Source organism: Camarhynchus parvulus, chromosome 2, assembly GCF_901933205.1.
Source record: "Camarhynchus parvulus chromosome 2, STF_HiC, whole genome shotgun sequence".
Lineage (NCBI taxonomy): Eukaryota > Metazoa > Chordata > Aves > Passeriformes > Thraupidae > Camarhynchus > Camarhynchus parvulus.
Window position 1 is genome coordinate 96,056,154 of NC_044572.1, and position 13,769 is coordinate 96,069,922.

Consider the following 13,769-nt stretch of genomic DNA (forward strand, 5'->3'; position numbering starts at 1 on the left):
AGAAAATAAAATTCAGTAAAATATCTTTTAATAACCTTGCTATAGCTATGAAAATTAACCTCCACCCTTTGCTGTTAGGGGATTTATTGTCATACTATTTTATATATATTATACACATTCATACACCTTATTATCATACTAATCTAGCAATTAATAATTGAACATGTCAACTTCAGTTAAAATGAAGCTTCCTCTTCTTTTTAGGCATCGTACAAAGCCAATAATTATGACCACTCATTCAGAAAACTCCTTTGTACTCTTGTTTTGTAAGATTTCATGCACTCTTTTCTCTTCGCAGGAAAAAAAAGTGTTTGCATGAGGAATGAGAATATACAATTCACTCTGAGGGCAGGGTACCTCAGAGCAAGACTGTCTCAAATAAAGAAAAAGTCCAGGGACAAACAAAGAGTAATGGAAGTATCAAGGGTTTCTTTCTGAGAAATGGGAGTAATTTGGTTCTACAGCGGTGACAGCCTTTCGATATTAAACTTTGCTATTAATTCTTTTTGCAATGAACAGGTAGGGGAAATACGCCAAAGAGCCCTTCCTCCAGCAGACACAGTGTAACTTTTTCCTCCAGGTCTAGTCAATGCTGTGTGCTTCTAATTCCTCACTGACATGTTAATGAATACAACCTTTCCAAAGTTCAGCCCAGATAAGCCGGAGATGATGAGGGACATTTTGGCAACTGAACAACAGAGAGAAAGAAGATCAATCTTTTAAAAGATTTACACACTTCCCTTAATTATCTTCCTAATTTATGTGCATCTTAAGTGAACAGTAATTCCTGTGAGGCTCCATTTGCATGGGCTTGTAACCTCTCAGTATGACAGCGATGCCATGTTTCACACGTTGCAATTGTTAAAAAGTGTCAGAATGTGGAAGACTTATTTTGCAGGGGAGATCACTTTTGAGAAGAAGCATATTTCATAACTCATAACTACCTTACAAAAAGGCTTTTTTTTCCTTAATTTCTAAGTAGACTTCAAAATTAACATTCATCTTCAAAACTCTTTCCAAGAAAGCTATCCTACCCTATCCTAGCCAGTAAGAGCACTCCTGGAGACAGTAGTTTCAATTCTGATGCCAGCTGCAAATCTCAGTGTTTGGAACTCTCTCAACTTGTACAAAGTTTACAGATATAGTGGATTATGAGCTGAATCTATCAATCACACAGATTTTTTTCCTCAGACATGATGTGTGAACGTGTTTTCTGAATACTAAAATAAACATTAAGTGAAAGTAAGCATTTATGTGCCCAAGTGTCAAGACAGTTACTGCACACACTCTACTCTCACTAAAATCTTTTTTCTTAGTTTGCAATTTTGTCCTACCACATAGAAACTTTCTCCACAGTAGAAAAAGATTTCCTTGCTTTTCTTTATTGATTTTCTTCAAGAAATTTCATAGTATTTAGAATTGAAGTCTGTATTTTTTCTGGAAAAAAATTTCAATCAAACTATAATTCATTACAATAATACAGCACAATAATTTTGAATCTTAGAGTTGCACTGCAAGTTTCAAAGATTAAAAACAAAAATTGCAGTTGTTATTTCAAATATAGTATACATGTAAGGCTACAGTACACAGCAAAAGACCCACTTTTTGGTTCAATAAGACATTATTAATTTAAAGAACTGTGAGGGATATAGTTTAGCAGCCATACATATAAAATATTGCTCGCCTTCAACAAAGAGAATATTTTACACTGCTTGCTCAGACTGAATGGAAGTATATTAACTACATCATGACATTTGTGAAAAGCTATTCAGCTAGCTGATCTTTCACACAACCTAAAACAAAAGACAAACTTTCCAGGGTAAATCTTTATTTCAATTTTATTATTTTTAAAAAGAGCATTTCATAGCATGCCTTTTTTAAAATGTCTCATCAGTATCTATCTAAAATATATGCTCTATACACAGCCACATATATAAACATGTAACAACTGACTCACATACGCTGTTGCCTGAATATGTTGTTGCCAGGCAACAGCTATAAAGCATTTTGCACTGCTTGCAAAAATCTGAATGAATGATTCGAAGAGAGATTATTTCTAAAAAACTAGGAAGAAAACTCACTACTGGAATTACATGAATAATTCCTTGTATATTTCAAGGACCCATAGAGCATGTTCCTTCCATAATTACCAATTTCAGAAAGGACAATTCCTTTGAGTAGGATTTGAAAGGCATTTTACAACAAGGAAATTCATGTTCTATGCATGTGGCTAATGTTCCCACATGGACACTGAACCAAAGCCACCAAAGTTAATGGGTTCCTTAAATTGACTTCAGGGTCTTTTCGCTGGGTCTTTTCATCAGGTTATAATGTCCATTATAAGACAAAAATGACAGACTCCTAAATGAAAAACAAAAGTCCTTGCAGGAGATACAAGAAATTCTCAATAAAATTTTACCATCTCACAACATTCAAGTGAAAGAGAGAGAATCTGTACAAACACTTCTTTGTGTAATCTTCATATAGATAAGGTGTAATCTCACTGAGGCCAAAGGTATTACACGCGAGTAAAAATAGAAACATCTATAATCCATTGATAACATGGATGTGATATGCTATCTACAAAAGAGAACTATTTGACTCTAAGTAAGTGCCATCCATTACAAAATTACTAGCCCTTTGGCTATCACACCTCTTGGAAATTAAGATTTGGAAAAGCATATCAAGAAAATAACTGGGAAGCACAGCAACTTCAAAGTTCTCACCACAAACCTGACCCACAAGTTGCTTTAACACAAACATTAGCATTAAAAGTTGTGGGACTTTTTGTCCTTGTTTACCATGCCTGCAAGATATTTCTTTCAATTTCCTGTACAATAGGCTTAATCAACAAAAACTGGTCAGAAGCTCAAGATGATTGTTCTTTCCATAATGACCAAATCGGAAATCTGTGTATTTTACCTTCAATTCTTCAAATCCATTCATATAACTGTAGCAAGAAGAATGAAAGGAGTAATTATTGGTATTTTAAATGATACTTTCAGTATTAAGTAGCAAACGTGACTAGCTTCTTTAATGGATTACGGTGAAATCCTTTTAATTCCATATCTCAGGTTGCCTTGAACGATGGTGAAAAAGAAATTCCTTTATGGGAAGGAATCTGCAATCTAAATCCTGTCCATCTGGAGCTTTATAAAAATTAAATGAATTTATTATAAATAGGAAGTAAGGTTTTATAGTTTCATTTGAATTATTTTTTCATACTTCAAGATGTAACTCACAGTTTATATCACCGGTCAGGATGCAGTTATACAAATGGCAGTCTTGGCGCTTACAAATCAGGCTGAGCACCTTTCCCATAGATAATTATATAAAACAATCTATGGAAAGGTTATCCATTCCAAGTGCACTACTTGTTAATACTTTTTCATGTGTTTGTTCCTTTGTATATGCTGTGGCAACTCAATGAAATAGAAGAACCTTTACTTTGCCCTCTGTATTCATCACGACGCACTTGCTGAGCCAGTGCGATCAATCAATGTAATCTCAAATCCAAGAAATTTTGCAGGTCCCTTTTCTTTCTTCAGCCAAAATATACACACAATATCAATTGAATGTTAGGATTTTGTAAGGCACATACAGCATTATTTCAAGAGGAACAACACTGCAATCAGTGGTTTGTAGTCATAGCATTGTTAGTCCTGATTGATTTCAGACAGGGTTAACAGCAGAAGGAGAAACACTGTGTTCATTTACAGAAAAGGTACCTGTAAAAATCTAAAAGTATTGTTAAAAATAGAGGGAGGTTATATGGTAAAACTTCTAATTTGGTGACTAAGAGCAACCTACTATTTATTACTCAATCAAGACTGACTGGCAGGTACAATTTTCTCTTTGGATAGGTGTATTAGAGTATAAAATAAAGCACCCAGAAAATAATTCCACTTAGTATGTGGAAACATGGAAAAATTAGTAATTATTAACAAACCAAGTGAAAATTTCCAAGAGATAGGATTCTTTCATTCTATGGCTGAGGCATGACAAAAAAAAAAGACAAAAACAAACAAACAATAAGATTATGACTTCAAAGGTTGATATGGGTCAAAACAAAGAGACACAATGTTCATTTTTAATTAGACTTCCTAATGTGACATCAATTTTTTTTTCTAAGAAACAGCACTTCAGCAAGGCATGAAATCCTCCCAGCTTAGTTTATTAGGAGGCAACAAATGGATTCCAATCTGCTACAAGAAAGTTTCAGCCTATAAGCACAGCCAGTGCAGTACAAAATTGTGTCATATGAATTTTAATGTGACACAAGTATGAAAGATTCCAAAAGAACAAAGGCAGCACAGTCCTGTTCCACACTACACAAATGACCTATTCTGATCTGAACAGCACACCACATTACAATCAAATTTATTTCAAAGAAGGGTCATACAGATCAAATGTAATGGCTGCTAGAATGAGAATTTCCTTTATGTAGTATTAGAGAAAAGCAAAATATCAAACAATGTGGGAATGCCAGGGCGCTGAAAAGAAGGCATATTTAGGCTGCAGGGAAACAGATTTTATAAAGATATTTTAATTACAGCCATCCTCAATGACTACAGTTTCCAAGTTTCAAAGACACCATGATACCTTGATGAAGACGTGACGAATACACATGAGCTTGCCTACTGCATAGCCTTGAACATACATTTGACATTTCAAGGCACCAGAGAGAAGTTTCATGTACAGTTCATGCCTAACAAAAGTAAAGAGACAGACTAAGTGTTCAGACTGGCTGGATGTCTCTTTCTGGCCTGACATCTCCATGGCAGAAACCATGTTAATCCCAGAGTCAGAATACAACAGCAGAGGGGCTGGTAAACCTCCTCAGCTGACTATCCAACCTAAGAACAAAAGCAACTTTAGCATCATAAAGGTATCAAAACAATGTGATCTTCCTGAAAATACTGGACTGTCAGAAGAATATACCATCCAATTTACTTATTAATGAATTTCTGTAAACAAGTACGTAAGGATCACAGTGAAAAGCAGGCAAAATAAAAGTTAATGATCAAGTATCGCTAAATAAAAAAGTAAGGACAAATTCTTGTAGTTCTTCTTGCCATGTATTTCCATAATTTAGGCATCATTTTTGTCTTCAAATCACTTTTCTGAACAGAATCAATTACTGACAGGAAACCAGCTTGAGTCCTGACTTCATAAATACAATTAAGAATTTGAAGGTATGTGGGAAATAGGCAGAAAGGGTAACAAGTACTTAAAGCAAGGTATAGGTGTAAAACATCAGAAGTAAACATCCTTCTTCTTAAAAAAAATCATGAAGATTTCTATTTTACAATTAGATGAAGATTTACTACTTGGGTTTCTGTAAATTAAAGAAGTAAATTCTACCAGAAAGGTCTCCCCAAATGAAAGCTTGTTGTTGTGGGTTTTTTCAATAAAATATAAATATACTATTGAAGTAACTTCCATTTGATTCCTAGCCAGGGCTCCTTCAGTCACAAAACAAAACAGAATAAAAGCTGAATTGGAAGAATTTCCATAGTGAATTGGCTACCAGCCTAAAGGTTAGAATTAGTTTTATTGCCCAAGTCTAGCACTAAAATTGGTATTAGACACCTGAGCTCTCCAAGTTTTAATCAATCTGCTTTTCAGGAGACTTTGAAATATTCAAAGAATGTAGACTATTATGCCCAAAAAAAACTACTCAGTAACTTCCAGTGTGTAAGAATGAAACATAACATAACAAGAGATAAAATTCTATTGCCATATTTTAAAATTATCTTAGCCTTAGTTTCCAGAACCTATAGTTCTCTTCCCACTTTTCAGTATTTTTGGAGGTTAAAAATACTCATTTGCTAGCAGACATTTATATCCCTGAAAACTGATGTATTCACCTACCTAATGATGGCTCCAGTGTAAGGTTTGGACTTGGAGACAGACATAAAGGAAAAAAAGACAAACCTTTAATGTTTCACTGGGTGAATAAAAATTGCATTAATTTAGATATTCAGTCACAAGAATCCAATTAGCTATGGATATATACACACATATTCATACCTTTCAACCATAACACTCATTTGAATTTTGATGCTATTTTCTAAAAAATATAATCCCTTTTAAATTGTATTTAATAGATTTATTCAGATGTGCATTTCCATATGTCATATTTAAGCTTATACTACCACCTGCCTGAGGCTGTATAGTCTGAATTGTCACCCTCACATACTTCAGTAGGAGAAAATCCTCCACACACACCATATGAACTATTTCCCTTCTGCTTAGTGCAGAGGTACGATAATCGTTATGACCACAGAAAGCATCTATGCAAAAAAAGGTTTTATGTGTCTCCCTTAAAAAATCAGATAACATCTTCAAAACAAAATATTCAAGCTACATAAGATATTCTGCAATGGAATATCACTCTCTTCACAATTTTTTTACACAGGTCAGCAAGTATCATCCAAGATTACTGCGATATGAACTCTACATTTGTTGCACGTATGACATAGACACAGATATATAAAAGTATTTGCATACATAGAGATATGCATATACGTAATTTCACACTTAAAGGACACTTGAGATGGCTTCAAAGCCAGATTTGCAAAGCAAATAGATTAACTCTGCTTCCAACTACAAACATCAAGGTGATGGGATACCATGATCTTTCTGCTTTGTGTTGGGCCCATCCAATAACACTGCTGAGCAGGGGAAAAACCGATGAGCAAAGGTTAAACAGAGGACTGCCAGAAACAAACTGAAGCTTAGAAATTGCTTCTTCAGATAAGATTAATGCTTGACTGATGCACAAAGTGACTTTGGGGCTGCAAAATCATTAAGAGCATCCATTCTCTTTGAATTTACACCATCTCTCAAACATTTGTAGCTGAGGCTATTAAGGGTTTGGACCAAACTTTCCTGTGTTCTTTTGAAATTAACAACCCTGCCAAGTCACCAAAGTGCTCCAAAGGCCAATTCACGATTAGTGTCCCACCATCCTGCACACTGTGTCTGCAAGCAATGCACAGCATCTGGGGGAATGAGAGAGGGGGAGGAGGAGATAAATATTAGCACTGTGATAAGCTCACAGAGCACGACTTGGAGGAGGGCAGATTTCACATGGTCCCTGTTGTTACGTTTCGGGGGAAGCAGGGACCACCTCCCTGGAAGGGAGAGCTGGTAGAGACCCTGCACTTTTCTGCACACCTGAAGAAAAACCGAAAGAGTGAACACAAAGAACCTCAGACCTCCTCCCAGCCTCAGGCCAACAGGCACTTGGACCTTTCAGGATTACCGGCAACATCAGTAGCTGTGCAAGCAAGGATTCCTGTTCGCTCACAAAGGGTAGGAGACAGCCCAAAGCGATGATTCCCCGCACCGACTGAAGTTTAGAAAATCCTGACCTCTGCACACACTCTGCTCCAACTTCACTGCCTTTTCAAGATTTGCTGCACTCCTTCAGGGAAAGTGCCCATGGACAATCTGATAGCACACGCGGGGTCGCGGAGCATCCTGGTGGGCACTGCGAATAGCCACCCGCACCTAAGAGGCTGCTCCTAGTTTTAATCACTGTCAGCCTCTGTATCAGCCTTTAGGTTCATGAGGCTGTCACCTCGCTGCCTCCCTGTCCATCCCCGGCGCGCTGCAGGCTCCCATTCCCCAGTCCCCCGCGCCCTAGGGCAGAGCACCATCACACCTCCACGCCTGCTTTTCTCTGTTACTCTGTTTCTGACCCTGCCCTGATTGAAAACATCCCACTCCGAAAGGGGAGCGATAGAGAAAGGGAGAATTTGTACACAAAGTTTACAGCTCCTGCTTGCGCCTTCCTCTCCCCACCCAAGCCCTTGCCGGAGGCAGCAAGGCGAGGGACAGGGGAGCGCAGGGACGGCCAAAGGGGAGTGTCAGCCCTGGGCTGAGGGACTCGAGGAGGACAGGGGCACGGGGCGCAGCTTTCCGCGGACAGTGACCCTGGCGGGCGATCGCTGAGAGGGAAGGGAGGAGCGGCGCCTTCCCGGAGACGGGAGCAGCCGGCTCCCTCCGAGGCGCAATGGCAGCGCTCCCCCACCGACCCCTCCGGAGCCGGGAGCGAAGTCCAAGCCCCGGCAGCGGCACCAGCAGAAGCACCAGCAGCACCGGCGGTAGCAGCATCAGAGGCAGCCCCAGCAGCCCCAGGAGCAGCCCCAGCAGCAGCGGCAGCAGCCCCAGCAGCAGCAGGTCGCCGCGCCCCACGCTGGCGGCCCCGGCCCGGGGCACCACCGCCCCCCAGGCCGGTGAGGCGATGCCCAGTGCCTCGCCCCCACCCCGGGGAGGGCCGGCGAAGGGAAAAAGAACTCACCCCCAGCTTCCTGCTGCGGATTTTTACGTAGCCCTGCTTGACTATATCGTTAAAGTTGGAGGCCATGGCAAGCGCTGCCTGCTTCCTCCCCTCCGCGCCCGGAATCCTCCTCCGCCACCGCCGCTGCCGTCGCCTCCTCCTCCTCCTCTCCCGGGCCCTCCCGGGTGCCGCCGGCCGCTGGCTCCAGAGGCGCTTCTGGCATCCAGGCAGCGGCAGCCGCCGCGCTCCGCTCCGCTCCGCCCGCGCCCGCTCAGCTCCGCACCGCCCCGCACCGCCGGGCGGGTGGCGGCCGCGCCGCTCCGCCCCGCTCCGCTCTCCGCCGCCCCTTGCTGCCCCGCTCCGCCGCCGCCCCTCGCCCAGCTCCGCTCCGCTCTGCTCCGCCCGGCGGCGGCTTGGCGGCTGCCCGCGCCCAGGGCCGGGAGCGGGGCGGGGCGGAGCGGGGACACCGCCCCCGGCGCCGCGGCCGCGGAGCCGCCCCCAGCGCCGGCGCTGCCCGCCGCCCGCCGCCGGGGCCACGGGGAGGGGGCGCGGGGCGCCTCGGCCCGGCGGAGCCCGGGCATGACATGGGAAGCAGGGAGGGTGCTCTCCTCGGCCGCCCCGGTGTTGCCCGCTTTTCTCCAGGCTGGCAGATGGCTCCGGCCGCGGCATCCCGGCTCCGGTGGCAGATCCCTTCGGGAACACGGCCCGGGAGGGCATCTTTCAGCCTCGTGCATTCAGGAAGCCGCGTAGACACCCATCAGCGAACGCGGAACTGTTGTGTCAGTGCAACAAACTTAATGAAACAATGTCTAAGCTACAGAAATGAAGGAAGAAAAAAAGAAAAAAGGCACAAATCCATTTGAAGTTGAAAAATTAGTTGTCACACACAGGCTCTCAGCAGTGATGACCATGTGTTTAATTACTGCTCACTGAGGTGGACCTAGCAGAAGAATGACTTCTGAAGAAATCATAATGTTTAGGAGACATTAGGAAGGGAAAGAAACCAGAGGAAATTGTGTTTGATTTGTTTAAATGTAAAGTAGAAATGGACAAGAATGGACCCAAACTGCTTGAGAAAGACGAACTACAGATATATGGGATTGACAAGATAGTGCATGACTATTGTTACATAAAATTGTGATCAGTAAACTCCTTCTGTGGAAAAAGTTTGATATGATAAGCTTAACGAAAGCTTCATGTACTCTTTTGCTAGATATCTACATTCTACTGCACCATTGCCCTGAAGTTTTCTGAAACAGGAATTTGCAGTATGTGGTGTGCTGCAGTCTCGGTTATAGAGCATAATTCTGTAGTTGAAAGTTTGTTAGATTTATTTCAGATTTTCAAAATTCAACAGACAACATTAAAGATTAGCCTTGCAGCAAATAGGAAAGATACAATCTAGAAAAATTATTACAGTGTTTTGGTGATGGAATTATAAGGAAAAACATTGTAACTTTATAAAATTACCTGTAGTACTGTGTCCACCTCTGGAGTCCTTTGCATAGAAAAGACATGGACCTCTTAGAGAGGGACCAGAGGAGGGCCATGAACACAAACAGAGGGATGGAAAATCTCTCCTATGAGGAAAGGCTGAGACAGTTGGGGTTGTTCAGCCTGGATAAGAGAAGTCTTCAGGGTGACCTTGTAGTACTCTTGCAGTACCCAAAGGGTACTACTGGGTACAAAATTATTTTTGCTTGACAATTGTCAACTGCATAGGGTATCCCACTTAAAAAATAACAAAACAAAACAGAATATTAACATCATGATCTTGCATCTTCATTGACTGCTTTTAGATTTACGTTCAAGTCTAAGGAGTGTGAAAATTACAAGACTATGCCAAGAGAATTCCCTTTCCCTAGAATAACCCTTATTATTTGTTCCCAATCTTTTTTCCTTAATTTAATAGCAATTAGTGAAGCACGTGGAACTTTACCTATCCATTTATTTTCTAGCAATTCAGTTCCCAATTATGCAAATTTTGGAACAACTGCTAGGAATAGAGACTCTGCATTATTTTTATCCAAACAAAAACTTCTTATAATTATGCATTTTTATATAGAAGATAAGGTCATCTGAAGGAATAGAGAAAAATACTTAGCCTATATATAATTGTGGCTTCCTTGGTATTTCTAGTGAAATGTCAAAAGGATGAGTTTGAACTACTTTTGGGCAGAATATTACTTCCTCCTTAATTTCTTTTTTAAAGATATGTCAAGTCAGAATATTCAGTGATTTTTAGGGAGAAAACTGGGATATGCCTACGAGAGAATTCTTTCAAGACACCTTACCACATATTAAACAAAAGCTTTGTTCAAGATGAGACTAGTGATTGTTTAAAGTACAGAAAGCTCTTGAAGGATCAAAAAGGAGAGGAACATTTCCTTTCAATTGCCAACCAGAAAAGTACATAATCCTATTCAATTAACTGACAAAAAGACATTTTCCTTACAGATTAACCCTGAATGATTTGTCAGTTTGTAGAACTGGTTTCACATGCAGTCCCTGCCCCTCTTCAGCCCCTCTCAGCTACACAAAAATGGATTGTAGGATCTGAGAAAAATTATATGTGTTCTCAAACAGAGATAGAACTAATGCAATCTTTTTTTTTTTAATATGATTGCTCTGTTTGTCATTCAGAAAGAGCAGCAGTTTCAGAACACACAGCATTCCTGGGCACTCTTTTGTTTTCCAATTTCTGCAATAAGGACACAGCAGAATTTGTGCCACCTCCCTAACATGCATGTCTTGTCAGAACTCTACAGTGGAAAATTTCTTGCCAATGAAAGACAGTGCTATATTTCTGAAGCTAATCATCTATTTATTCTTAAGTATATTGTTTTATGATATAACAAAAATGGAAAATTGTTTTGATTTATAATAATTATATAGCTAATAGTAATTTTCAACAGATTTGTCTCCAATTATTTTTTTCTGTATTTTTCTTTAAAATCTATGTATGAATTGCATTGTTATTACTTGTTTTATTACAACAAAATACAACAAAAATACCATAAAGGATAAGGAAAATAAGTGTAAAATACAAAGCATTTTCATTCCACGGTCTCCAGAGTGTAAATTAGCCAGCCTAAGCTTATAAAATGATCAGTCTGATATTTATTTTCCACTGCTTTGTATAGCACCAGACAGAATAATCAAATATTCATTTGCATATGAGTCCCATGGGCAGCTTGGGGCACAAATGCATACCAAGGCCACTCTGAATCACAGGAATACAGACAAACTGTCTTGTTACTTCCCCAAAAAAACACTCTTGTGTTCACGTGACATGCATACATTGTATTTGCTGAGAAGATCACAACTTACGAAGGGAGATTCCTCAAAGCAGTCATGCCAATGCTCTGTCTCTTCAGAAATCTCAGGAAGTCAAATGGTCTCAGAAACTCAACAGGTACAAACTCAGTGAGCAGTGTCAGGGAAGACAGATTATGATTCCTTCTGAAGAATACATTGCCATGAATAAATGCCTTATATATTTGCAAAAATACGATGGTTTTTATATGGCTGCTAGTGTGAAATCATCATTTGGAAAGGGAAATGATTCAGCAGGTAATCAAGTCACAAATTATTTCAAGCAGAGAAGTTAATTTCTGATCTACCTAACATAAGTGCAATCAAATCTAATAGTATTTTGGACAGACAATATGTATTGCTGTTTGCCTCTGACAGAAAGTAATTAATTTGAATGAAATTATCTTCACTTGTGCTTACTTGACAAAATGAACACATTTAGGCAGTATATATTTTAAATCTGAAATTATGTGTCCACTCTTTGTGAATGATTCACATTCATGAATCATTTTCCAGTGATGGTTTTCAGTGTTTGAAGTTTCTAGCCAGGGTGGACTTTTACCACACTTGTCAAAGAGGAACTCAGAGAGATCCTCTCAATTTCTACCTGTTTCTCCCTCTACTTCCCTGACCAAATACCAGCTGAGACTAAAGGAAGAGCTGTGGTTAAAAGTTTATCAGTAAATGGCAGCTAGTATTTATTCAAGACACCTGATAAAAAGCATGTTCTCACATAAAGGCTGTTTCCAATTTAAAATAAACAGTCATTTTTATTATGATAATAGAAATTTGCATAGGCAATGCCAAGAAAGAAACATTCACTTATGTATTATTAATGTGTTGAAAGCCTACCTTCAGCTAGGCTTCAGAAAATTATTTTGGTCCAACCATAAATCACATACTAACCAGAGTCCTTTGTGAACTAGCATGAAATATAAATCATGTAGATAGACAATATTAAAAAACTACTGTTTTCCATGGGCATTGTAGAAAGCAAAGCCATTAGCTCCTGCATGAAACCACATACATATTTATTACTGGCTTTCTATCCAGTCCAACAGTACCTATTTTTTTTATCCCCCAACTCGAGGGTAGATATCTAGGTTTGTATCTTACCCTGTTTCTCCCAACCTGTGACAGAAAGGTGAATTTTAAAAAGTGTCATCTCCTAGTTTATAGAGTGATATATTATAGCTGATTAGTCTGGTTTTGGAGATCAGAAAAGGGAATATTTTCACCTCTGCTTTTCTATCAGAGGGCCAGTAAGAGTCAAAATCTCTGCTCCTCCAAGACTCCGACTTTGGACACAAATCATAATTTGTGCTTTTGCCACTTTGCCCCAAACCAAGTACTGTGGGTGTGATTGGGGGCCCTGTGACTGTGTAGGCAAACTATCTTTTTCTTGGCAGATGTGCTCTCTCAGAGGTAATTCCACCAGCCAGAGGCATTACTTTCTCCAGATATCTGCCTCAGTCTGGTTTTGGAGAGCAACGCCCCGCAGCTGTGATGTTAGAAGAATTTGTATACTGACTTTATCATAAAGGGCTTAGGGTGATATATTTGACCATGAAGTGTAATTATCCAAGACAAAGGTGCTGAGTGTCTGCTTGTGGAGAAATAATGTTTCAAATTAAGGCAGCTAAATCTTAGGCAATGCATTAGACCTAATCCCCTTGCAAACAAATATAGCTATAAAAACATTAATTTTCTGACTGGCTTCTGCCAATTTCTAAACATGAAACATGGTGAATAGCACGTAAGCTTTCTATTTAAAATAATATGCTTGGCATTTTACTTAAAATACTCCAATAATCTTCAGACAGAGCTCCATGAAAACTTTTAGGGAATGAAATCCCATATTGTGTAAAAAATACTATTTTCCATTATAATTATCTTAAAAGATTTGAAGGTTAAAACTTAGCTAAGTGCACTTAAGACTTAAGACAAACTTGAATTCTAATTCATCCAAGTTTTCTAGCATGTCTGCCATGGGAAGTCCTGCATTAAAAAATATTCCACCTATTTACTACCTTTCTTTGTGTTTCATATGGGTTTCTAGTCTATAAACAGTCAGAGTTATGGTCTGTTAAGGAAAAGAAATGCAGTAGATCAAAAGCTACCAAATGCATTCTAAGCAAGTTGTCTTCCTACTATCCCTCCTGTC

At 39.8% G+C, this 13,769-nt stretch overlaps 1 protein-coding gene across 1 annotated transcript in view; it reads right to left on the minus strand.

The window, feature by feature from the left end:
• Positions 1 to 8,592, minus strand: part of DOK6 (docking protein 6) — a 238,449-nt gene extending 229,857 nt beyond the window's left edge. Inside the window, exon 1 of the mRNA XM_030971505.1 lies at positions 8,312 to 8,592. Coding sequence (XP_030827365.1) covers positions 8,312 to 8,377 — 66 coding nt within the window. The 5' untranslated portion in view covers positions 8,378 to 8,592. The remainder of the gene's footprint in view (positions 1 to 8,311) is intronic.
• Positions 8,593 to 13,769: the final 5,177 nt, after the last annotated feature.